This window comes from Garra rufa, chromosome 3 (genome assembly GCF_049309525.1).
Source record: "Garra rufa chromosome 3, GarRuf1.0, whole genome shotgun sequence".
NCBI classification, from domain to species: Eukaryota; Metazoa; Chordata; class Actinopteri; order Cypriniformes; family Cyprinidae; genus Garra; species Garra rufa.
In genome coordinates this window covers 39898349-39925515 of record NC_133363.1, presented here as the reverse complement: position 1 = coordinate 39925515, position 27167 = coordinate 39898349, and the positions used below count along the sequence as shown (strand labels likewise).

The following is a 27167-nucleotide window of genomic DNA, read 5'->3' as shown; positions in this document are numbered from 1 at the left end:
CAAAAACAGTAAAATTCAGAAATATTTTTACTATTTAAAATAATTACTCCAGTCACATGATCCTATGTATTTAGATATTTCAATTTGCAGCTTTATTCTTATTGTCAACCACTATGTCAGTTGGGAAGTATGCATCTACTTACTGAATAATGCTCAAAATAAATAAAGGATTGCTTTTTTGTTTTTAAATTCACATTTGCTAATATTTAACTAAATTGAAATAATAAGAATTGACCCAAGTAGATGTTTGCAGAGTTTTTATGCTGCATCTCAGGTTTCCCCAAACTCCAGATTCAATCAGATTTTATCCAACAGAACAGGCTGGGTTTAATTTTAACCCAGTCAATAAATAATAATGGCACTGGTTATTGCACTAGCTGGCACCTTTATACTTTATATTTCATTTTCAATTTATATATGGATAAGAAAAAAATACTGTTATGTTGAAAATGGCTGAATAGAATGTTTCAGGCTTTTTTGATGAATAGAAAGTTAAAAAAAACCAGCATTTATCTGAAATCAATGATTCAATTTAAAGCATCCTTGCTAAATAAAAGGATTAATTTCTATAATTTCTTTCCAAAAAAAATAAAAATAATAATACCGACTTTATAATACAAGCTTTTGAATGGTATAGTGTATACTGTTACAAAAGCTTTTTATTTCAGATAAATACTTTCTATTCATCAAAGAATCCTGATAAAAATATACTCAACTGTTTTAAATATTAATAATAATAATAAAACATTTTACAGCAAATCAGAGTTATGCTGAAAATTTTGCTTTGATCACAGGAAAAAAAAAACATTTTAAAATATATTCAAATATAAAACAGTTATTTTAAAAGGTAAAAATATTTCACAATTTTACTGATTTTGTTGTACTTTGAATCAAATAAATGCAGGTTTGGTGAGCAGAAAAGACATTCGAAATCTTACTGTTCAAAAACTTTTGAATGGCGGTGTACATATTAAATAAAGTGTTTACAGATGCAGTGTGTTTCATGGGAGGTAAAAAGGAGATTCTCCTTCGGCTGACGATGAGTCACTTGCTTTGCATGAAATTTGAACTCCACATACAAACACACATCACAAATACATAAAACCTCACTTGACCAGGAGATGGCGCCATAACGCACTATTTTAGTTTAACAAAACGCTACAGTCAGTCCTCATGAACAACCCTTTATCCATAAACTATCATGCGAGGTCGTCAAGACAACAAAACATGTGCTACTAAATGTTTTATTGCTTCTGTAGTTGTCCTGAGTGACATCATGAATGGGAGTTGCTGAGTTGATATCAATCGCTTTATTTTGAGTCGTGTGACTCACAAGTTCATTCGGTCTGTTTCCTGATGACGTCATACCACTGCTTTGCTCTTTAATTTGACTACAGCCATAGTTTCATTTCAGTGTTGACAGCGGCGCGTGGCGGGCTAGTCGCTTTTTTATTTTAGATGATTTGTCGTTCCAAACAGAAAACTGCGGTGGAAAGCGAGTTTAACTTTTAGACTTTGTGTCCGCCGGATTAACCATGGCTACAATAACGTGTCGAGTCCAATACCTGGAGGACTCGGACCCATTCGTGTGCTCAAATTTTCCCGAGCCCCGCAGACCTCTGCAGTATGACTTGAACGAGCATTTGCTGTTGAACGAACAGATCGCCGGGATTCACAAACTGCTCAACGCGCCTTTGAAGGTCAGTGAACCTCATTTACCTCAGAAAGGTGTGCTTACCTGCGCCGAATGAATGCCTGAAAAGTGTCAGCGTGTAGAGTTGATTATTTTAGGCATTAAAATCTGCGTGTAACCGTAGACTGTGTGACTAAAGTTTGTATTGTTTAACAAAAAGGCTTGGTTCATTTTGTAATTAAATAGTCCATAGATTAAACTCCTGATAGCTACCGAGAGAAAGATTATGGAGTGAAAGTGGAAGAGAGGGAGTGCACTGAAGTCTGAAATTAGCAGGAATGCTGAACGTCAACATTAGCAGGTTAATATATGAATGGAATGAGATGTAGGAATGTTAGATAGCTAGATAGTGTAACATTTTAATTTACATTTTATTAGAAAATGTTCTTTAACATATCTAATAGTTCACACAAACACAACTAAAACACGGTATTTGTGCCTCTAATACAAAAAAAGTCATGGAACACTAAAGTGTGTGTATTCATGGAATATTTCACCTATGTAGTCCAATGCTTGAAGGAAGTAATTAAATTCAAGTAATCAAATTCAAGACGTCTTTAGGTAGGTGACTCCTTATTCACTTGCCTAACTGAAGATGCTAAAGAATTTTTAACAATTGCTAGGAATCTAAAACAAGACTGTGTGTAAACATTGGTAAAATAGATACATATACAGTCAAACCAACAATTATTCAGACATTATTTAGACTTTTTTTTTTTTTTATCTGTTGGTGCAGGACACTATAGTTCAGTATAATAAAGCAAATAAAGTAAACTGTGATGTATTATACCCAAAAATCTTGAGACATTATCAGGATGAATTTGTTCTGACACTGTTTGACTCTCGAGTTCTTATTAAAATTTTCTAACTATAGCAAATAAACTGTGATAATGTGGCAAATGTTGAAGGTGTCTGAATACATTTTGGTTTGACTGTATGTTGCACACATTAAAACTCTAGATAGAGATGTGTTTCCAAGTGTCACTAGGTCAGTACCCTTTCAAAAGGTGCTAAGTTGCACCTTTTATAGGGTTCGTTCACCCAAAAATTACTCTTGTGTTGTTCTGTCCTTCGTTCAACAGCAGAACACAAATTAAGATATTTTTGATCAAATCCGAGCACTTTCTGATCCTGCCCACACAGCAACACAACTGACACATTCAACATTCAGAAAGGTAGTAAGGACATTGTAAAAACAGTCCATGTGACATCAGTGGTTCAACTTTAATTTTATAAAGCTACGAGAATATTTTTGTGTGCAAAGAAAACAAAAATAATGCCTTTGTTTAACCATTTCTACTCTTCCATGAAAGTTTTAGCCATGCATTCACAGGAGCACCATGATGCATGCATCTGGATGTTCTGACGTAGAACGTCCATCTCTCTACGTTCATTGTCTGTATATTCTGATTCAGAATCTAGCTATCTAACTATCTAGCTATCTGGTTCAAATAAGTAAGGTTTGGCCAAAAATTTCAAGTCATCCTCCCTTTCGAAATCTTCAGACATGCTAATGAAGATTTTGTGCATCTTCTTCTGCTTGTTCAGCAAATCAGGGTTCTACGTCAGAACGGCAGCTACTGTGTTCAGCAGCACCACACATGCATTGTGGTACTGACATGGAAGAGAAGAAATTGTTCAATAAATTGTTATTTTTGTTTTCTTGCCCCACAGAAAGTATTCTCATAGCTAGGGCTGTGCAATAATTGAAATTCAGTTTTGATATCGATTTTGGCTTCAAATGATCATGAAAATACAGTAATCGAGATGAAACGATTATTGTGCCCCATTCCGACCCCTTTCCAGTGGTGCACTTTTGCTTCTCCACAAAAGCCTAATTTCACCTAATCTCACATCAGCAAAATCATGTAACGTGACTTTCATAAAACAGGATGTGCTTGATTTATTAAAGCAACACTAAGTAACTTTTTTTTAACTTAAAATAATGTTTCCGAACTCATGTCAGTGGTTCATCAACTCATAACAGGGTGAAACGGCACTTTCGTATTCGCTTTGCGACCCTCTATCAGCCATAACAGCACTATGTAAGTTTGGGTCGTCGGGTCGCGGTTTTGTAGTTCAAATGATACTACATATATGACTTGCTTCACGGCAGGCTTCACAAAAGGTTTTCACACTTTTATAAAGTCATACAACATACTCTACCTTGTCACTGGACATCGTTATTTCCAAAGCCGCTCCTGGATAGCCTTTCAAACAAATAACGTGCATGTGACACGACGGTAGGCTAAATTATTTAGACAGCGGTAATGGACAATTCCGCTTCTAACCTGTAGAGGGAGCATTGAGGGAAAAGTTAATTAGTGTTGCTTTAATGTTTCTTTGATGTTCTGTGTATGCACTCAGAGATGGAGCAGAACACGGACATGTAAACTGCCCTCCAAAGGCAAAGCGCAGTAACTACACATTTGGTCAAAATTGAGTTTAGGCTTAAAATGGACTTTGTGACAACTGTTTTGTCTTGTGGCAAAGTCTCCTGGTTAAATTGTGTCCCGTTTCAGAGATGAGAGTTTCAACATGTTTGACTAGCTGGTGTAAAAACTTTAAAGGTCCCATATTGTCAAAATTGAAATTTCCTGGCTTTTTTCATGATAACTGAGGTCTAGGGGCTATGTAACTACCATATGAGTTTCAAAACAGTCAATCCACAGTAAACTGCACACAGCCTGCTTAAAGTAGCTGCTCGTGAAAAGGACTTCCGTAAAGATGTGACGTCCGATCTACGCAGTCACCGCCTTCAGTCACCACCCCGAGCACCAACCACATCCCACCCTCCTTTTGTCAAACCCGACAACATCGCGTCCATGCCATTGTTGAGCAACAACATGAAAACAAGTAAATGAAAATGCTGTTCAGTCGATGGATGTCAGGAAACTACATCATTGCACAGGCTTCCGAACAACGTTAATATAAAAGACCAGTGGCACGTCAACTTCAGCCTCTTTCACACAGCCATTCTAGAAAATATACGGATAATGTGTCCCATGATTTGTTCTGGAATTGTTTGATTTGGTTCATTCACAAAGTGATTTTCCGGAATCTGTGCGTGCTTTACACACAACCCGTAAAGACATGTGGATGTGAGGTGTAATGCGACGCGTACATTTCACTAAACTGAAACTAACCTGATGAATGATCTGTGCTTCACCGCTGATAGCGAGGAGCTCCCTGATCGCTGCTTCATTCCACTTTGCATGTATTTTTCGTCGTGAAGAGTCGCAGGGTAACGTGCATCATCACTACAACACCGCCTTTATGGCATTTGGTTCTGGCTTTTGTTCACACAGCGCTCATTCCCGTAATGCAGTGATGCTTACTGCATTCGGTGTTTGAAAAAGAAAAAAAATATTTAATGATCATTCTGAAATATCCTGTTGTGTATCACCAAGCCACAGCAGGCTAGGCTCTGGGCTAGGCTACAGCATACATGACCGTAGTTAGTTGTGGTTGGCCTGGCTGTGCGTCACTCAGAAAACAACAGGCCAATCAGAAGAGAGGCTCATGAATATTAATTAGACGGGCCAAAATCGACCTGTTCTTGACAGAGCTCCTAAAAAAGGAGCTGTAAAAATTTATTGAGATGGATTTTGGCACTTATACCGCAAATATATATTCTTAAGGACATCAACAACTAAAATAAACCCCCAGAAATCTGTACAATATGGGACCTTTAAAGGCATTTTTCTCAGTTTCAGTGTTGGTGTAGTTACTGCACTTTGCCTTTGGAGGGCAGTAAAGTTATCTTTTAGTTCAGAGTGCACACCTAAACGGTCAAATACACGCAAAAATATTTCAAATGAGGCGCTTGGTGATTATTCATGTAAACCCTTGTCAGTTATCTCTTAAAAGATCATAAACAGTTAAGAATAAAAATATGTGTGTGACAGTATATTGGATCCGTGTGGCTCTTAAAGGAGCAACAAATTTTATTCCTTCTGCCGTCTCTGTGCTTAATATTAATAAATGTAAAAATGCAAAGAGAAAAATCGCTCACTGCTCTTGAATGAAGGATATTTGTAGTTTTAATAGGAAACAAAGCATGTTTAATTCTTACAGTGAAGACGCTGTTTTATTTTACATTCAAATAATTACATTTAATTTCTGTAGTAGGCTGTTAGAGTACTTTAGACTTGCGTAAAAGTATTCAGTATTCAGTTTTCATTTTTCCAAAGAAATTAAATAAATCTTTTTTCTGTTGTATTTCTCTTTAAATGAATCACTATTTAAAACATATAAAGTTTTGGACCCAGTCATAATCGTGATCACAATATTGTATATTATATAATTTTTTTGATTTTTGCCATAATCGAGCAGCCCTACTCGGTGCTTCATAAAATTACAGCTGAACTACCTTGCTAGTTGACTTGCTGTCTGGACAGGATCAGGAAGCTGTTGTATTTCATCAAAAATATCTTAACTTGTGTTTTGAAAATTAACAAAGGTAGGGATTTGGGTGAGTAATTAATGACCGAATTTTCATTTTTGGGTGAACTATCCCTTTTAGTACTAAATATGTGGGAATATGGTGTGCCTTGGCTGTATGGTATTATTAGCATGCATGTAATTGTGCACAAGTTTGTGTGTGTGTTTGTATGTCGCCTTGAGTGCATGATGTGAGTGAATGTAAGTAACTCTTTGAGAGGTTCGCCAGAATTGCCCGCAGCTGGAGAGTGAGTTGATGCTTGCGGAAAGGGTGGGATCTGTAAACAGAAGATAAGCTCAGCTCCTCAATCAACCCATTATTACAGCACAGCTTCAGACTTGACTCTGTATCAAACAGCGCCATTCGGCAACAATGACCTCTCTTTGTTGTGCACTAGTTGACTGCGGTTTTTTTATATTGTATGAGTGCGTTCATATGCTTATAATGTGAATGTGTCTCAAAGGTTACACATTTGAGATTGGATTTTCACTGTTATTTTGACAGATGAATATGAATGAAAAAAGAAGACGAGGTATCTTCCAGTTGCCACTTTCAAAAAGCACGAAGAGTCTTATATGAAACTATAATTTGTTTGTGTTGTGTCAGTGAACAATGCTAGGCAGTGATGTTTCTCTGTCTCTCTCTCAGTTAGAGGAGTGTGCACTGCAACTGGCTTCTAATGGCAACTATCTGGATCTGGATTCGTCCCTTGCTGAACAGAGAGATGATGTGGAGCAGCTCTATGACGACGTGGAGTAAGAATGACTTCATATTTCGCCAACCAGTCTTTTCTCTCTTCCTCTCCTACTTTTTCCCCCTCTCATTGTCTTTTAGTTCAACTTTTCCCTGAGACAGAAACTTGCATATGAGATGCAAAAAAATTAGACCTGTAAGCAACTGACCTGCCTTCAACTTTAAAATAAAGACTTGTGAAAAGCAAGTCAGTCTACCAGGAAAAAAAAAATCTGAATATTGTGAAATTGTTTAGATAAAAGGAAGTCTGTCATGCACTCTTAGCCATAAAAACAAAAATTAATTTTTAACAGATTGGCATTTACAGAAAGAAGAAAACAGCCTTGGAATTAATGATTGCTGACTTGAATGAATAAACCGTTAATTAAAAGTGATAATAATAAATAATTATTCATTCACAAAAAAAAAACTTGTATTCTTTGCTTTAGAGAGGAGTTAAGTAATAATCAGGGACATTCTTTTTATTGTTTTTCAAATAAGTTTATAAAACTAATTAGCCGCCTATTAAAAATTAACAAAAGGGATATGAGTCTTGACTCACAAGTCAGGCAGAGGTCCATTTAAAAAAAATATATGTATATAATAAATAAATATATATTATATGTATATGTATATGTGTATATGTCATATATATATATATATATATATATATATGTGTGTCAAGTCTTTGTCTTGATTTGGCCTTGAAAGTCTTTAGACCTGGTTTAACCTAAAGTCGGACACTTTGAACACATCTGCCTCCATCTGACCCTTCTTTTAATTTTCTTAACAAATAGGAAAAAACGGCATAAATTGTGTAAAAGTGAAGGAATATTTCCATGCTTGGGTCAGTCTGAGTTCTTAGTCATATTGAAGAACCAAATTAGGGAGAATTGTTCATAAGGTGAATGTTACTTACTCACACACACAGATATTCTTAGTGAGGCCAGAGGGAAGGAGCGGACAACATTAGTCACAGACGCTGGGAACGTGGCTTTATAATGATAGAGCGTTTAGAAGAGAGAGTGGATAAGAAAAGCTTGCAACACTCCACTGAGTTTGGTTTTTCGGATGTGCAACAATATAAAGTTTCAACCAGTTTTGATCTCTTGGGACTTTGTTTTGGATGCGTTTAACTGCACTCAGCATTAGCTTTTTAAATACAAAGGGTGTTTCAGCACTGCCCTCTCTTATGCTATATTTAGTCGTCTCTTTATTACATTGTGGTGTCATCAGACTATAATTATGACATTGACTTTCACAAGTGTTTTAACGCTCTTTCTGTAGAACATTTGTATGTTGGCTTGTAGATCTGATACAAAAGCCTCTTTGAGGTTATAAAAAAAAAATTAAAATGACTACTTGTTTTCCTTGCTATAACCTGGCCCACAAAAAAGGAAGTGAGACGCTTGACTTTAAAAATTGTATGTGAACCTCCACTATACAAAACCAAAATGGTAAATTACCACCTTATAAAGTTACATGATCTTATTTTGGTTTTGCACAAAATTGTTCTTTTAGTCCAGATTTAAAGGGGTCATGAATAGAAAAATCAACTTTTCCTTGATCTTTTGACATGTACGAGGTCATTGCGTTATAAAAACATTCTGTAAGTTTCAGAACTCAACTTTCTCATTAGTCTAAAAACCGCTTGTATTGAAGCCAATCTGCCAAAATGACAAGTTGTGGAATGTGCCACTCTATGATGTAATAGTGTGGATAAGCACCTCCTCCACAGAAGATCAACGTCTGCTTTTACATCACTGCCTGTTTAGCTGACTATATTGGATCTGACAGTAATGTGGATCTGATGGTAAAGTGTAACTGTTTTTATTATGTGGTCACTATTGCTTTGTCTGTTATTGTTATTGTTTGTCTGTAGATCGTTTGATATGTACTGAGTATTTATGCGTTTTTACCTTAACTACAGCAGTGTCCGTCTATGAAGGATGTAGGCTGTCAAACATACACAACTGTTAGCCACAATCCTCCACACATATTCAAACAGATCATTCTGATAAGGGGGGTCAAAATAGGACAGAAAATAGCCTAATACCTATTATGATGTTTTTTTGATGTAAAAATATTTTAAAACATTATAAGTGAACCTCAGAGAACAGTACAAAGTATAAAACAGTTTATGACCCCTTTAGAACATTAGTATCAGTGCATTAGTAAGGGGCATTTAGTTGATTTTGTTTCATTTTAATTAGACTAGTTTAGCTTTAAGATTAACTTGCATGTTATTTTATATAATTCGTGAAACTGATTGAAATGAATTCTCATCCATTTTACTGCATCTTCAATGCTTGAGGTGTTTTTAACAACATGTACAGTCAAACCAAAATTTATCATTTAACACCTTCAACTTTAACATTTCTCATTATCACAGTTTATTCACTATAGTTTAGAAAAATGGTAATAAAATATGACAACAACTCAAGAGTTAAAATGTGTTAAAATTCTTGATAATATCAGATAACTTTGATAGCAATGTATGTAATGGATTACAACCAAAAATTCAGACAACTGTTAGTATGACAATATTGACCAATTACCAAGCAATGCTTCATTTTGTTTAGTCTGTGTTGTAAAAAGGTTGGGTTAATTAAAGAAAAAACACTTAAAGGAGTAGTTCACTTTCAGAACAAAAATTTACAGATAATGTACTCACCCCCTTGTCATCCAAGATGTTCATGTCTTTCTTTCTTCAGTCGTAAGGAAATTATGTTTTTTGAGGAAAACATTTGAGGATTTCTCTCCATATAATGAACTTCTATGGTGCCACGAGTTTGAACTTTCAAACTGCAGCTTCAAAGGGCTCTAAACGATCCCAGTCGAGGAAGAAGGGTCTTATCTAGCAAAACGATCGGTAATTTCTAAAAATTAAAAAAAAAAAAAAAATTACTTAAATCTAAAAAAAATTACTTTTTAACCTCAAATGCTCGTCTTGTCTAGCTCTGTTTGTACTCTGTAGAGATTAAAGTATAAAAATTTAAATGTTTTTAGAAAGTAACGAATCGTTTCACTAGATAAGACCCTTCTTCCTCGACTGGGATCGTTTAGAGCCCTTTGAAGCTGCATTTAAACTGCATTTTGGAAGTTCAAACTCGGGGGCACCATAGAAATCCATTATATGGAGAGAAATCCTGAAATGTTTTCCTCAAAAAACATCATTTCCTTATGACTGAAGAAAGAAAGACATGAACATCTTGGATGACAAGGGGGTGAGTACATTATCTGTAAATATTTGTTCTGAAAGTGAACTACTCCTTTAAGCAAAACATGGTCAGGTCAAAGTGTCTGAATAATTTTTGGTCCCGAATTTTTCAGTTTTGCTGGTAGTCCACAGTATGAAGAATTTTTGGGTGTATGATATGTCACAGTTTACTTGATTTTGCTATCATCACTTACATAAATGAACTATAATGTCCTACACCCACTAGTAAAAAATATCAAAAATGATATCTGGTGTCTGAATAATTTTTGGTTTGACAGTACATCTGTAAAGAGTGAGAAACGGTAAACCTGAGTCATTTTCTTCTGATTTTCTCTTATGTTCCCTCTCTAACTCTGGCTCTCTCTTGTCTCTGGTCTATGTGGGGAAAAAAGCTTGACAAAAGGACAAATTGTTCTGCTTGTAGTTCATAGTTTTGTATATTTTTAATCCAACCTCATTTCAGAGGTTCTTTCAGAAGAAAGAACATTTCCAGTATGCTGTTAGGTCTCCGTCCCTGCATATCCATCAATTTGTTTCTCTGTCGGATAGAAGAGAATTGAAACAATGCTGCTGAATCTATTATAGTCAGGAAACACACTGATAACCCTGTTCTCTCTGTGTTTGTGTTTAGTCTTTGACGCTATACTTGAGGAATTCCCCAGTTTGTTTTTTTTGTAAACCAATGTCAACAATGACTAATTTCAACATTTTTTTTCTCTGAGAGCCAATGAACATCTGTTTAGTCTCAATTAGATCATAACTGTTGAGAAAGTATTTGACATTTTATTAAGGAAACGCATTATGACATTCAGATAAATGCTCAATCATGCTCAAAATGTTGACGTAATACAATATAATGAGCAGCAGTTTTTGGGATGTACCATAACCATGTAGCATGGTTGTTTTAATCACAGGTTAATGTTTAAGATTTAATTTATAAGGATGTATGATAACTTGTGCACTGGTTAACTGCAAACAATGCTATTTTTCAGATGAATGGTTATTTATTATTCATTTATTCTGTTGAAGCCTTGCCAAACTTTTATGTAAAAGGTCTGTGGCCCCTGAATGTTCTTCAGCATTACCTAATTATGACAGGTATCAGTTTCACTAAATCATTTATTAGTGTTGCTTAGTAACGCACAGTCATTGGACCCACCGAAAGACATGAGTGATTTCACACAGGCAGAGCCAGCGTTTTAGTAAGTACACTGACCACAGCTTAGACTGACAGTCTCAGAATACACTGAATAGACCTAAAACCCTGAACCACAGATCTAGAATTCTGAGTCAGCTCAAACTGAAGGATTGCATAACTTTGGAGCTGCAATACTACTTATACTCAAGCTGGAGAACCACTTTAAAACCCAGCAGAGTGCTGTATTCGTGAAGAGCTAAATTGTAAATACAAGTGCACTCCATTTGTTTGTTTAACTGGTCAAAAGCTTGTGGTCAGTAAGATTAGTTTTTTCTTCTTTTAAAGAAGGCAATACTTTTATTGAGCAACGATGCATTAAATTGATCAAAAGTGACAGTAAAGTCATTTATAATGTTTGAGTAAAGTTCTTTTGAACTTTGTTTACCAAAAAATAAAAAATAAATGTTTGTGGTTTTCACAAAAATATTAAGAAGCACAGCTGTTTATAATATTGATTGTAAGATAAAATGTTTGAACGCTGATGTAACAGCTGCTAAAAATTCAGCTTTGCCATCACAGGAAAAAAAATAATGCATATATAAATATACAGTAAATATATAATAAAATGAAAAAGTGTACGGTTTGTTTTTCTTTAAACTTTTGTAATACTATAGTATATTCAATATACACTGCCAGTCAAAAGTTTTTGAACAGTAAGATTTTTAATGTTTTTTAAAGAAGTCTCTTCTGCTCACCAAGCCTGCATTTATTTGATTAAAAGTACAGCTAAAGCAGTACATTTTTGAAATATTTTTACTATTTAAAATAACTGTTTTCTATTTGAATATATTTTAAAATGTAATTTATTCCTGTGGTTTCAAAACTGAATTTTTAGCATCAAAGTGAAAAATCTTTTGTAACATTATAAATGTCTTTATCAACACTTTTGATCAGTTTAAAGCATCCTTTTAAATGGTATAGTGTATAATGTTTTAAAAACTTTTTATTTCAGCTAAATGCTTATCTTTGCATCTTTCTATTCATCGAAGAATCCTGAAAGAGATGTACTCAACTGTTTTAAATATTAATAAATAATAATAAAAATTGTTTCTTGAACAGCAAATCAGCATATTGAAGTGATTTCTGAAGGATCATGTGACATTTAAGATTGGAGCAATGATGCTGAAAATGTCTCTTTGATAACACAGGAATAAATTACATTTTAAAATATATTCAAATAGAAAGCTGTTATTTTAAATAGTAAAAATATTTCACAATATTACTGCTTTTGCTGTATTTTGAATCAAATAAATGCAGCCTTGGTAAGATTTTTATTTTTTCAACACACACACAAAGAATATTCATATGGTATTATGAGTCAGAATTTTGCCATAATTTGCAATGTCTTTTTTTCTGTTTAAAATCTACTGAGATCTCTACAGTATGCAAATGCAAATACTGGAAAAAGCATAGTGACCTGATTGTTGAAGGAGAACTAGCAGCTCTATGCCAGTGGAAATGCCATCATTTCTCATTATGAAGTATTTTAATTGGGTGGTCTTATTTTCTAAGGGCTCAGTGTTGCTGCGTTTGTGTTTATGGGGGTGTGTGTGTTTAAAGCCTACATGGTGTGTATTTGTAAGCCGGCAAAAATGTAGCCACAGCTGGAGCTCCTTCAGGTTCGCTGAGATTGGCAAGAGGAAACACGTCATTTGAAGCAGCAGCTCTTGGAAAATAGAAGACAAAATTGGGGTGTGTGTGTGAGAATGTCTGTGTCTTTGTGACTGGGTGTATGAACCACACAGAACATCGCGAAGAAAACATAAGCCGTGGATCGGTCCATTTTTAGCCACGAACACTCTTGATGCATAGTTTCCATGCCTGTTTACTCTCTCTTTCCATACCTTAATCCCTACCGACCCATATTCTCTCTTTCTTTCTCTGTTTCCAGTCTGCCTTCAGCGTAATGTGTGTCTGCAACTGTAATAATGACAAATTCACAGTATTATTTAAGTGTATTTTGCTATCTACTGTACATGATCATTCAAGTAGTGAGCAAACTGAATAGAATTCAGTTGATGAGAAGCTGTGTGTGGGTTTGCTATGCAATAATATCTTAATCCTTATATTTTCTTCTTTCTACAGAAAAGGCAAAAAGCCCATCTTGATTCTCCGTACACAGCTCTCAGTACGAGTTCATTCCATCCTAGGTAAGGGTGTATGCACATAGTAATATTCTGTGATGAACATATGACTAATTTGCATGCTCATTTCATAAGCGTTTGTATCTGTATTGCTGAGGTGGCAAGTACGTCATCCCTGGCTTTCCATTCTGGCTGTTGGTTTAGTTTGTCTTTGAGGGAAAAAAAGGGCTACATTCTCCAAAAATGCTGAAAGGGTATTATCCCTTTATGGTTTTTCGCTTTAGTTGGGAACATTCCAACTATATCTTCATAATCCTCAGTGACAACTTCAGGTTCAGCTAGCATCTCATTGTAATGGGGATCTGGTAAAGTTCCCCACTTAATAGTACTTTCACACAGTTTGCCTCAATTTGCATTATGGACAAGTTGATGCTAGATGCTGAAAGTCTGAGCCGTTCTGCAAATTTTCAGTCAGGATTGACAAATTTCACCAAAAAATATCACATAGTGTATGATGGCCGCATACTTTTAATTTTTAATTTTTATTTTTTTTAACTTCAGACTCTGAATCATCAATCAGAGGACATAAAACATGTTTAAAATTTTGAGCTTTAGAAGATATTTTAAAACATTTTTACTTCAAACTTCTGTCAACAAGACTCACATTTCTTTGTTGTGAGTTGTATAAGTAATAATAAGTAAAAAATATGACATCTCTATTCTCATTAGTAACCAAAGCCACAGTAGCCCATGGTCCATTTTTGGCGTCACATGTATGCTGTTAAGTTACCTCATGAAATAAACTTCTTTCCAGTTTTGTGAAATGCATATTCTATGGAAGCCTGTTTCCACCACTAAATAAAAAAATACAAATCCTCACAATTCTTTTTTCTTGCAATTGCAGGTTTACATCTCACCATTCTGATTCTGATATTCTGAATTGTGTGACACTAACTCGCAATACTGAGAAATAAACTCGCAATTCTGTGATTTAAAAACTCGCAATTGTGAGTTATGAGGTCGAATTGTGAGAATTAGTATTTTTTATTCAGTGGTGGAAACAGGCTTCCATAAAATATGCATTTCACAAGACTGGAAATAAAGACAGAATATATATTCAAGATATACCCAATTCAGATTTTTTTTCTCGCAATTGCGTAATAAACTCGGAATTCTATCTTTTTTTTCAGAAATGTGATAAACTCACAATTGCAAGTTATAAAGTCAGAATTCTGAGACATAAACTCGCAATTCTAGGAAATAAAGTAGCAATTCCGAGAAATAAAGTCAGAATTGCGAGATATTTCTCGCAAGTGCGTGATACAAACTCATAATTCTGACTTTTTTTCTCAGAATTGTGATATAAACTCGCAATTGTGAGTTATAAAGTCTTAATTGTGAGACATTAACTTGCAATTCTGAGAAATAAAACAGCAATTCCAAGTTTCTATCCCACAATTCTGAGAAAAAAGTCAGAATTGTAAGTTTGTATCATGCACTTGCGAGGAATTGTGAGTATAACTCGCAATTCGGACTTTTTTCACAGAATTGTGGAATAGAAACTTGGAATTTTGAGTTATAAAGTCTGAATTGTGAGACATTAACCTGCAATTCTGAGAAATAAAGTCAGAATTGCCAGATATACTCACAATTTCTCGCAAGTGCGTGATGCAAACTCGTAATTCTGACTTTTTTTCTCAGAATTGTGGGATAGAAACTTGCAATTTGCAAGAAAAATAGTCACAATTCTAATTGTAAGGTTTTTTTTTCGGAGAAATGCGAGTGTATTTCTCTATTTATATTTATTTTCTTACTTGCAATTCTGAGGACATATCAGTCTTTTTTCCCCCTTAAAATTGGATTTTATTACTCGCAATTGCTAAAAAGTTGCAAAAATCTTTTGTCTCTATAATAATCCACTCCAAAGATGTATACTTTGAAAAACATTAATTCTCAAATAGCATATCTAAATCTAAAAAAAAAATTATTTCTGATATACATGATTACATAATTACAGAGTTACTTTTTGTGAGGATTCCTTCTTCACATATTTAGAAAGTGCAGAATGTATTGCCCCCCATCAATGTGACCAAACCAGAACACTCCTTTATCAACATTCCCATCTGCACTGCAAGTTGCAGGTGTACACCATTTCATGAGATGGTATAAACATCTACTTACTTTTATAAAAAAAATTTATCATTTGTTTAATATTGTGTGTTTTTGTTGTTGCTGTCGTTTTTAAAACAGAAAAAATATTTGTGGCTATTGAAAAGTTGCAAGGCCCAAGTCACGCCCCTGTCATTAGCTAACATTTTCAGTATTGTGTGACATACAGTGAAGAGATGAGTCGGTTGAAACAAGCATTGTGGAAACCTAGCAATACCCTCACTATGAATGAACACCTGTCTCCCCTCCATTGTGTTTGTGAATGCATGTCTTGTCTTGCATTATATTATGCTGATTTGTTTTTCTACTGATGGGACATGTTTGAATGGATGTTGGTTTTTGAGTGTGATCTGCATGTATGTATGTGTGTGTGTGTGTGTGTGTGTGTGTGTGTGTGTGTGTGTGTCTGTGTATTTGAGCGATACAAAGAGAATAACATACCTCAAGACAGGATAGACCGGTCCAGCCCTGGGATTTCTGGGTCATTGTGATATGCAACACTCCCAAAATCTCTTATGGTGTGCTGAGTCTTTGTTATTGCTTCTGTGGTCATGCATAATAGATAAGGATTTAGCAATTTCTAAACTAATGTCTTGTAATAATTAAGGTAACTTGAGTCGTTGTCAGGAATGTCAAGTGGAATGTTTAGGAGTTTACTCGCATTGCTTGTTTGTTTTCTTTGTGTCTCTGCGTGAAGCGTTTCTCTTAGGAGATCTGAGATGTTTTAAGATCTCTTAAATGCATGAAAAAAAAAATATTTCTTGGAAGTGTTATGTTTATTTATTTTTATTTTTTCTAACTTGAAATCAGTTTGAATCAAAGAGCACATCAATCCACTCAGTCTGACCCCCACAGGGCTATTGTAGTGTCTGGCATACTCTCAATTTTATTAATCAAGTCAAGCTACGCTCACACTTTCACTCATTTGTTACAAACAAGTGGCTAGGCTCTGTTCCAGTGCTCACTGTGACTGCATGGTCACATGACTTTGGCTTTTGAACATAAGCCATCAGCGCTTTATTGATGCTGTCAGTGCCAGCTGCCCCAGCCAATCAGATACGAGTAAAAATAGTGGCTGATTTTACTGAGATCCAACATTTTTAAAAAGCCATTATTATTAGTCATGATTGTTTATTGTTTTTTCTTTTGGAACTGGAACAGGCTTGTCACTTGGCTCATAACTATGTCTAGAGTAATGGGCAATTTTACATAGCTGATTTGTCTTCAAAGTAATGCATGACCTTTTATCAAAACTATGCATATAAATAGGTCTAGGTTTCATGTTCTCCTCCTCCAGTGACGTTTTAAAATTATTCTTAGTTGAATCACAGCTTGTTTTTCCCTGTTTGCATAATTCACATTTTTAAGTGTGAATTGGACTTTCTAGGCTTTCTTTAATGACGTTATGTTTTTCATACTCCTCCTGATATTCACTCATTTTGAGAACACTGTGTTCCTTTTCATTCAGTATCAAGTGTGTCCTCTGTTGCTCTCGCTGCAGACATAATTTATGAAAATGAAATAATCTGCTGAGTTACTTCCTGGATATCTAAAGGAGTAAATATGTATATATCCATTCAGGGTAAAATGACTACTGGCTTCGCAATTTATAACACCACAGAGGCTTGTCAATATTTAATGCGCACATTGTGGCTCAAATAAGTGCTTCTGTAAACTTTAAGTAAAGTACAACAACAACCATTTTCTTTGATAACAACCACATCCTCTATCCCTGTTTTATAAAGTGTGGTTTTGAGGTGAACAAACTAAGACAGCTTTTATCTCCTTCGGTTTTCCTGTTGGTTTAGAAATAAACTGATGCCGCATCCTTCGTCTTATAGTCAGGTATGAATCATTATCATACTTCCTTTTAAAGAGGAATTTTAATGACAAACCAATTTCTTTATGTCAGTTTCAGGACATTTGCTAATGTTTTTATTTTTCTGCTGAATGAATGGGTGATTGAAATGGCACTTTGCACAGGTTCCCACAAAGCAATGTAGTTTATCATATCCTGTACTCAATCAAGGGTTTTGTTTTTCCACTCTTCCAGTAAAGCGTCCTCAGATTACAGGCCCTTGCAACATTTATTCTTGCTGCAACTGGATAAATTAAGCAATACCATATTATTGTTGTTTCTTGTAACTTGTAAACATGGAATTGATTTGGTTTTGAAATCAAAAATACTTTATGTACTTTTGTTTTATTTTCTTTCTTTTGGAAAACTTAGATGTTTAAATGTGATTTCTAGACTTGGAAAAGTGTAATGTAAAAGGGTTCCAAGTAATGTAAATTGACTCCATGGGCTTGTGTGTGTGTACATAATATATAAAATATTATATAAAAATTGTAGGGCTGTAACGTCCCAGTCGATTAGTCGATTAATTGGTCGATACGGTCTGGTTCGACCAAAATTCTGATTGGTCGATTTTTTGCCGCGCTCATTTCATCAGTTTGGCCACGCTCATTTCATCAGGTGGAAAGCACTAATTGCTAATGGGGGTGTTTTCAGAGCACCCCTGTTTCACAGGTAACAGTCTGTTTTCAGAACACCCCCATTGTTTTCACTTTTTTTGGATTAGCCCAACCCACTGGAGAAGAGGGACAGATAAGTAGGCTTTAGAAGGTTTGATGCTGAATATTATTTATTTAATAATAAGCTAGTGGACTCAGCGGTTTGGAACACATATCAATATACATCAGTCCTATTCTAACATGTCAACAACAAAAAAAATCGACAGTGTGGCAGCATTTTGTTAAAATTAATAACGGGAAAAAGGTTGAATGCAAAGTTTGCAAGCAACAGTTTGCCTTCCACAGCTCGACGACAAACATGACGTATCATCTGAAAGCGGTAAGCTAACTTGTCTGCGTTAGGTTGCCCTGTCTGTTTTTGAGTAGGCTACATGAACATATCAGAATTGGCATATTTCAATATTTTAGTGTAATAATCGTTTTATTACTGCAGGCGCGCACATCCGTAATGACGGTAGAATCCCCCAGACCACGCTGGATTTTAAGCCTCCTTTATCATCCAAACGGAAAAATAATACCACGGAAGGAATTGTTAACTTTATTGCTCAGGATATGAGGCCCATTGCTGTTGTGGAGGGCCAAGGTTTTAAGAACTTGTTAAAAGTTTTTTATACTTATAACATATGACAAAAATAATTTTCTAAATTATGTTGCACATTCCTCAAAAGTTCTTGTGATATCACTAGTTGACAACATAGTACTGTTTTCAGAAATCACAGGCTATGATATTGCGCAGGTGCACGTGATGCACCGCTGTCAGAGACGACAGACTCGTGTGTCAGACTCATTTCAGTGCAAAATAATTAGGTCAAAAACGATTTAATTTACTGCAAATAGCCTATTAGTTTTTTTATGTTTATTTATAATAAATTTAGGCAGACAACAAGGCTACCAAGTACTGAGCACAGTGCGTATCTAATTAATGTAACGTACGTTTTTTTTTTTTTTTTTTTTTTTTTCTCCACAACGTCATTTTTAGTCGATTTTTAGTCTCAAGTTTCAGGACTTCAGTCGACCAAGATTTTCTTTGGTTGATTACAGCCCTAAAAAATTGCAGGTATGGCAACCTTTAAGAAAATTCATTCTTATCGTTTTAATTTTAGTTTTATTTTTTGTTGTTTGTATTGTTGTGCGTTAAACTTTAACCTTGATAGTAAATAATGTAAACCTGGAAGAGACATTTACAATACGGGGTCTGCAAATTAAAATGGGTTAAAATGACCATTTTTAATTTCTGGTTTCTGACAAAATATGAAAATATGTAGACTGTTCAGTGTTTAATAAGCTACAGTATACACTACCAGTCAAAGGTTTTTGAATGCTAAGATTTTCTTCTTCTCACCAAGCCTACATTACAGTAAAATATTTTTGCTATTATTTATAGTTTTCTATTTGAATATATTTTAAAATGTAATTTATTCATTTATATATAGTGACCAAAGCTAGATTTTCAGCTTCATTACTCCCGTCTTCAGTAACACATGAGTCTTCTATTCATGATGAATAGAAAGATCCAAAGATCAGAATTTATCTGAAATAAAAAGCTTTTGTATCATTATACACTATTATTTATACTTTTATTAAGCAAGTATTTTTTTAATTGATCAAAAGTGATGATAAAGACATTTGTAATGTTACAAAAGCTTTTTATTTCAGATAAATGCTGTTTATCTGAACTTGCTATTCATCAAAGAAACCTGAAAAATTTCTACTGCTGTTTTTAACATAATAATAAATGTTTTTGAGCAGCAAATCAATATTAGAATAATTTCTAAAGGATCATGTGACTGGAGTAATGATGCTAAAAATTCAGCTTTGAAATCACAGGAATAAATTACATTTTAAAATATATTTAAATAGAAAACAGTTGTTTTAAATAGTAAAAATATATATATATATATTTTTTTTTGCTGTACTTTTGATCAATTAAATAGTGAGCAGAAGAGACTTCTTTAAAAAACAAAAAAAATCTTACTGTTCAAAAACTTTTGACTGGTAGTATATGTGTTATATTAAACAATACATGTTGATATCTTTTCAAATTAAAAGCAACAATTAGCTGTACAATTTCATGTGGTTTACGTTCAAGTTGAATAAATCAGTCAAAATAATCACTTCTGAGAAAGTGCATGGAAAAAATAGTCAGCAAGCTCAGAAAAATGCTGTGGCAATTTTTGAAGTGTTTCCCAAGTAATTCTGTGTAGGAGGAACAGTGTCATTTAAATTGGCCAACAGGAAATGCCATGCTGCAGATAGGTCATCCCTAAGGCCTCGGGCTTCTATTTCCTACTCTGTTTATGTGAGGCTGGGCAGCAGCACATACTGTTCAAATTTTAGAAAAGCCACCCGTTCGTCTGTCATTAGCATTGATTCTCTAACGCCTCTACAGGACCCTCTTCACACAGACACAGGAACATGAACCACAGGTCGTAGTTTTCATAGTCATATAAACATTTTATGTAATCACTTCAAGTGGGATTTCAAACCTTGAAGTGTACAAAGTGCCAAAACAGGACAGCTGAGTTTATTTTTATATCTGATGCCACCCTGCACACTCATAGCCCTCGTAAATGCCTCTAAAAATCTTTCTTCCACCTACAGCTTAAATATTTAACCCTCTCCAGCTCACAGATGAAACAGTGACTTCTGGATCTAACTAAACCGTTGTCAGCTGATCTGCTTTAAATCTCAGTGTTGCCATACACTCTTAAAAACAAAGCTCTCGGCAGGGGTGTTTTTGCAGTGATGCCATAGAAGAACCATTTTTGGTTCCCTGAGCTAAAGAACCTTTCAGTGAACCGTTCCTAAAATAACAATTTTAAAGAAGTTTAAATTAAAAAAAATGTAAAGAATCTTTTTCTGGCATATTTGAACGGTTTCATGGATGTTCAAGGTTCTTCATAAAACCATTGTTGTTAATAAAGATCCTTTATTTTTAAGAGTTTGTCAGTCATGACAAACCAGGGCTAAAAAGTGAACAGTGAACCCCAAAAATGATGTATGACTTGCTTGCTTCTGTAGACCTCAAGTGACTTTTTTTGTTCTCCATATAATGAAAGTCAATGGGGTCCAATGTTGTTTTTCGATCCAATGGACTCCAAAGTTAATACATCTTTTATGTTCAGCAGAAGAAAGTAAGTTATACAGGTTTGAGTAAATGATTTCCTATGTTTGAGTGAACAATTACATTTCCAGGGAAATGAATGTGTCAAAAGGTGTGGGAACCCTAATATCAAAGGCAATCTCTAAGCCTGTCTGTGATTCCTTCATGTCAGCTGTTCGTGTTCAGACTTGTTGGCTCTCTGTGCGCAGTGTGTGGTGAAATGTTCTGAAAGACAAGGTTACAATCTGTGGCTTTAATCTACTTTACCAATACCATTGACATCTTTTCAAATGTCCATTCTATTGAATTGGCTTGACTGTAGCAGCTCATTCAGCTTATTCAAGGCTGATGTATGTATAGTCACAATTGGATGTCTTTTTTGGGGTTGAATCGAAATGGTTGGTATTCACCCCAGACTCTTTGGATTTTCCAACCAGATTGCAGATTTTCTGAGCATGGCTGCCAATGTTTGATCCACAGGGATTAGGACCCAGATGTCCTATTGGAGGTTATTTAAAATAGAATGCAAAATACTTTGTTTAGTGGCACAATGCTCTATAGCAGTAAGTACTTTATGTTCCACATTCATCTTTCATTCTTTTATTTTATTTTCCCCCTTCAGACTTATCAGCAGCTGATGTCAATACATGTATTGTGGGTAATCTAAGTCTGCAAAACCTTAGGACATTTTTCCATGATACTTCTAATCCAATTTTAGCTCCCTGTCTTTTTCTTCTTTCCCTCTGTGCCCAAGTCGTTTATGAGCATTACAGCCTGATCTCGCTCTGTGGCATCTTTTCATGCCTTGTGTTCCTCGTCCACCTGATAGACTCTGTCTAAAGCATCACGCTCACCACTGAAGCATTTCACATCCCTGTGTTGGCATCTCTCTGGGGACTCCTCATACCCTCGGTGACTCATTTGGATCACGGGTTTTCATACCTAGTGAAAATCTCCCATAATCGTCAGGTGCTAGTGTCATACTCTATTGTAAGTATGTGATGAGGTTAAGTCTGATTTAGGATTTGGCTACAATGTGTCTGGTGGGTATACTGAGTCATTACCCCAGGAAATCCTGCATCCATGTGTCCATCCGAGTTTACATGCGTTTGTCTAACTCCACAGACCAAACGTCTAGCATTAATAATAGCATTAATAATAATAAAAACCCTTTGGTGAGCATTAATGTCTTCAGCAGGAAGTTTCATTTCTGAATATTTTGGAAAGAGATGCCAGTTCGGTTATCTATAACATATATCCAAAGTAACCGTACAATTTTGAAATATTTGTACTATTTCAAAATAAAACTGTTTTCTATTTGAATATTTATTAAAATGTCATTTATTCCTGTGATTACAAATCAGATTTTTTGCATCATTACTCCAGTCACATTGATCCTTCAAAATCATTCAAATATTCATTTAATATAAATAAAAAAAACATTTATTATTATAATGTTGAAAACAGCTGAGTAGAATTTTTTTCAGGTTTCTTTGATGAATAGAAAGGTCAGTAGAACAGCATCTATCTGAAATGGAAATCTTTTGTAACATTATAAATGTCTTTTATCATCACTTTTGATCAATTTAAAGCATCTCTGCTAAATAAAAGTATTAATTTCTATCATTTCTTTCCTCCCAAAAAATTATACTGACTCCACGCTTTTTAATGGTATAGTATAAAATGTTACAGAAGCTTTTTATTTCAGATAAATGCTGATCTTTGGATCTTTCTATTCATTAAAGAATCTGGAAAAAAAATTACTCAACTATTGTAAATATTGACAGTAATAAAAAAAAGTTTCTTACAGAGCAAACCAGCATATTAGAATAATTTCTGAAGGATCGTGTGACACTGAAGACTGCAGTAATGATGCTGAAACTTTTACTTTTCATCACATGAATAAATTACATTTTAAAATATATTCAAATAGAAAGCAGTTATTTTAAATAGTAAAACTATTTCACAATATTACTGTTTTTGCTCTGTTTTGGATCGAATAAATGCAAGCTTGGTGAGCAGAAGAGATTTTCTTAAAAAACATTTAAAATCTTACTGATCAAAAACTTTTGACTGCTAGTGTAGTATTTTTGAAAAGTAACACATTACGTTACTTTTGTGTTAATTTTGTCACCTGGGAATACAGTAGGTTGTCTTTTTTCTTTTTATTTCACTTTTTGAAACAAAAGAATTAATGTAGTAATTTTAAATATTATTTTATGTTATAAGTGCACTGTAAAAAGTTTTCACCAGATTCAACTTAAAAACCGAAGTTCAGCAGCTGCCTTTAATTTTTAAGTTAAATCAGCTTAAAACTACAAGTTATTTAACTTATTACAATAAAAATGAGCTGATTTAACTTAAAATGATTTAAAATGAGTTGAAATGACTTAAGTTGATTTAACTAAATTTAAATTTCTAAATCTAAAAATTAAAAAACTAAATCTAAAATTAAATTTAAGTTTTTAAGTTGAAACTGGTGAAAACTTTTTACAGTGTGAGTGTGTATGAAGGTGGAGTAAGTTGGTCTACAAAGAGGGGGGAACGACAGTGGATAAGTGTCACTCACAAGCCTAATGGCCTGCGGGTAAAGCCAAAACCAAACAAAATTAAAGACCACAAAAGCAAATTATCCTTAGTGCATGCTTGGTCCAGTTTTCCTGTTAGCAAAACACCAAACTAATGGGTTCAATTCTCAGGGAAACTGCCAAGAGTCACTTTGAATAGAATGTCTGCCAAGTGCATAAATTAATGTACATGTAAAATGTTTTGTTTGCATTTTAGAAGCAAAGCCTACAAACATAGAGCCTTTAAGCAAATTACGTAAAACAGAAACGCAATCATTTTGGAAAGGTTCTCAAGACATTTTAGCAGTGTTTAACCTTATCTTTATTCAATATAAGGATATTTGTACTTCTTTTCCCCCTCCTTGCTTTGCGTAAGATGCCAGGCACACTTGGCTGTTGTTAATAGTTCAGTAATGGGGTCAATCCTTATCACCAAATTAATGTTATGGCAACAGTGACAGAATTATTTCATGCTGTGGTGCTCTTGGCTCAACATTAGCAGCTGCCCTTTGGCCAAATAAGTTCTGTAATTGGGTTTTTTATTAGCAGAACATAAGCTTTTTTTATTTTGAGAACATTATGGATACACAGAAATGTTTAGTCCCCGGACTAAGTTAGTGGTTAGTTTTATGACGTGATCTTAGTAGTTAGTGGTTGCACTCTTGACCTTTCTAGTGTGTTTTTATGTCTGCTCACACCTGGAATCAGTTTAAAGTCATTTGGTGGTGTGTTAGCGTCTATCCATTGGTTTTAAGGCATGTATGTTGTTACTTTAAAGAACTGAGGCCAAGATCACTCGTGCAATAGTGGGGTTTGAAGTCACAGAAGGCTGTGAGTGATAAAGATCTGTTCATGTGAACTTAAGTGGACACAGATACCCAGCAACACAGCTCTCTGGCTGGTGGCAAAGACATCATTACAGAAAATACTTATTAAAGCACTCTAAGCTTAACACATGATGTTGATAATGTGACCGAGGCATCAGAGGTGAGAGGTGATTGTTTTACATGCTGTTCACAATTAATCGCAGTAAACTGTCCCATGATGCAGTTTATGGTTTAATCCTATGAATTTAGCTTTTTTTTTGTTTTTGTTGATCATGACCTCATTTTACTGTTGATGATGCCTTGAACATGGTCTTCTAGATTCTGGGAATAATTTAGATTACTTCTTTTTTTGGCAACGTGTTCAATGCGTGCTTTCTGTTGATGCAGATCAGAAAGAGAAATGTTTTTCCAGTTTGCCCTTATAAGGCTGTACAGGATCTGTCATTAAATGCACTGCAATCAGGTAACTAAAAGCACAGTCTGATCTATTAAATGTCTAACCTATGACCTTTTGTTGTTGCACTGCTAAAAGGGGCCCTCAGGGACCCTACTCTAAACTGTCCTCGGGAATTGTACTAATGTGCAGTTCCTATGCTCATATGGGCATGGAGCAGGAGTTTATTTGGTTAACTGCACTTAGGATGGCATGTGTGAACAGGACAAACAGAGATTTCTATACAGCCATTGTTTTGACCTGTAGTGTTAACCATTTCCCTGCTTTGGGGTGGCAGCTTTTTCAGATGTTAGAGACTCATGTTAAAACATAACCTAAGAATACAAAGAGTGAATCTGTAGCATTGTGGTTTAAAGCAATATCCTGTTTGGATGCCTACATCACTTTCTATTCTTATTTTCTTATGAAATATAGCAGTATAAGGAACTCGCAGAATATCGACTTTCAAAGGAAAAGGCCGTGAGAAATGGGGGTTAACCGAGGTAGAAGTTTATTTCCATAGTCTTGCTAGACAGACACTGAGAATAACACTGATGTGTTTGGCAAGTCATGCCGTAGTGGTTAGCTTCATTCAAATGTCAAGCCAGCAGTAACCTGTAGAGAACATTTGTTATACCCTATTCAGATTTTAAGGTTGAGCTCTGTTCATGCCCTAACAAAAAAAGTTCTCAACCTGATTTGAAAAGATAATTGGTAATGCAAATCTAGAATGCCAAATGAGGCCTTGCTGTAGACGTAAATGTGAAGACTAAAAAATGAAAATTCTGTCATTATTTTGTCATTCAATTCTGTCTCATCCTCATGTTGTTCCAAACCTGTAAGACCTTCATTCATCTTTGAAACACAAATTAAGATATTTTTGATGCAATCTGAGAGCTTTCTGACCGTGCAAAGACAGCAACACAACTGACACGTTCAAGGACCAGAAAGGTAGTAAGGACATTTGTTAAAATGGTGAATGGTGGTGGAAAATGACACAGAAGAATTGTTGAATAAAGTTGTTATTTTTGTTTTCTTTGTGCACAAAAAGTATTATCGTAGCTTCATAAAAATGGTGTCACATGGACTATTTTATCAGTGTTCTTACTACCTTTCTGGGCCTATATTTGTCTTCTTGAGATGAACTTAGGTCTTATGGTTTGGAACGACATGAGGGTGAGTAATGACAGGATTTTCATTTTTGGGTAAACTATCCCTTTAATGTTGAAAACTGATGTGCTGCTGTTATTTACACCTTTAAAGAGTTGGATTCTCATGCTAAACATGGCCAAAGTTTCAAAAAAGGATTTGGATGTATAACAAGAGTATTTCTCTGCCGAATACACACTTCCAGGTTTCTTACAAGTTTCTGAAATTTTTTTTCATGGCTTTTCATGACATCCTGAAGGGTGGAACTCCTTGTAAGGGCATTTCTCCTAAAAGAGTGTGCCGGTGCACCCATTGACCAAAGCGAGAGCGAGAGCGCACCCATCAACGTGCTTCATTCGGCTGCACTGCTGCACGGGACTTACTCGGGAAGAATGTCTCTAAAGAAGTTTTGTTTTGGCTGTAAGACGAAGATAACCTTGCTCAGCTTCCCAAAGAACCCAGCATTACGTGAATAGTGGATGATGCGGTTTCTTTTTCCAGAGCAGAAATGGAGTTTCGCAAGTGTGTTTGTTGACGAACGTTTTATAAACAAGGCCCAGTTTGACGCTGGATTTGCACATCGTTTGCTACTAAAAGGTGGAGCGGTCCCAGCTATATAAGATCCCGTTCATGATTCAGAACTGCAGATGGTACGTGAAACAGCATCAAATGTCTGTGTTTTGTTGGCAATCGGTGCTCCGCCCACGGTGCGCCTCCAGGAGCTCAGGTGTTTTCTGAGGGAATCGCAAAGCTGTATCTTTCTTTTGTAAATATGATCAAACTAAAGACTTTTTGGAGATATGAAGGATGCAGTACTACTCTATAGGTACTCAAGATTTACATAAGATTGGGTGAAACTGTGTGTGTTACGCCCCCTTTAATCATGATTGGATCTGATTGGACCTTTGTTAGTAAATATATAGAGGTGGCCAGTGTTGTTTTTGACAACCATCTTAGATTTAGTCTTAGTCTTAGTCTTTTGGACTAAAATGCTTCTTAGTTTTAGTCAAATT

At 35.1% G+C, this 27167-nt stretch overlaps 1 protein-coding gene across 1 annotated transcript in view; it reads left to right on the top strand.

The window, feature by feature from the left end:
- The first annotated feature begins 1432 nt into the window (after window positions 1-1432).
- The window catches only part of fhod1 (formin homology 2 domain containing 1), a 62463-nt gene continuing 36728 nt past the window's right edge, over window positions 1433-27167 (top strand). The window contains exons 1-3 of the mRNA XM_073836614.1: window positions 1433-1700; window positions 6786-6892; window positions 13373-13437. Of these exons, the coding sequence (XP_073692715.1) occupies window positions 1536-1700; window positions 6786-6892; window positions 13373-13437 (337 nt within the window). The 5' untranslated portion in view covers window positions 1433-1535. The remainder of the gene's footprint in view (window positions 1701-6785; window positions 6893-13372; window positions 13438-27167) is intronic.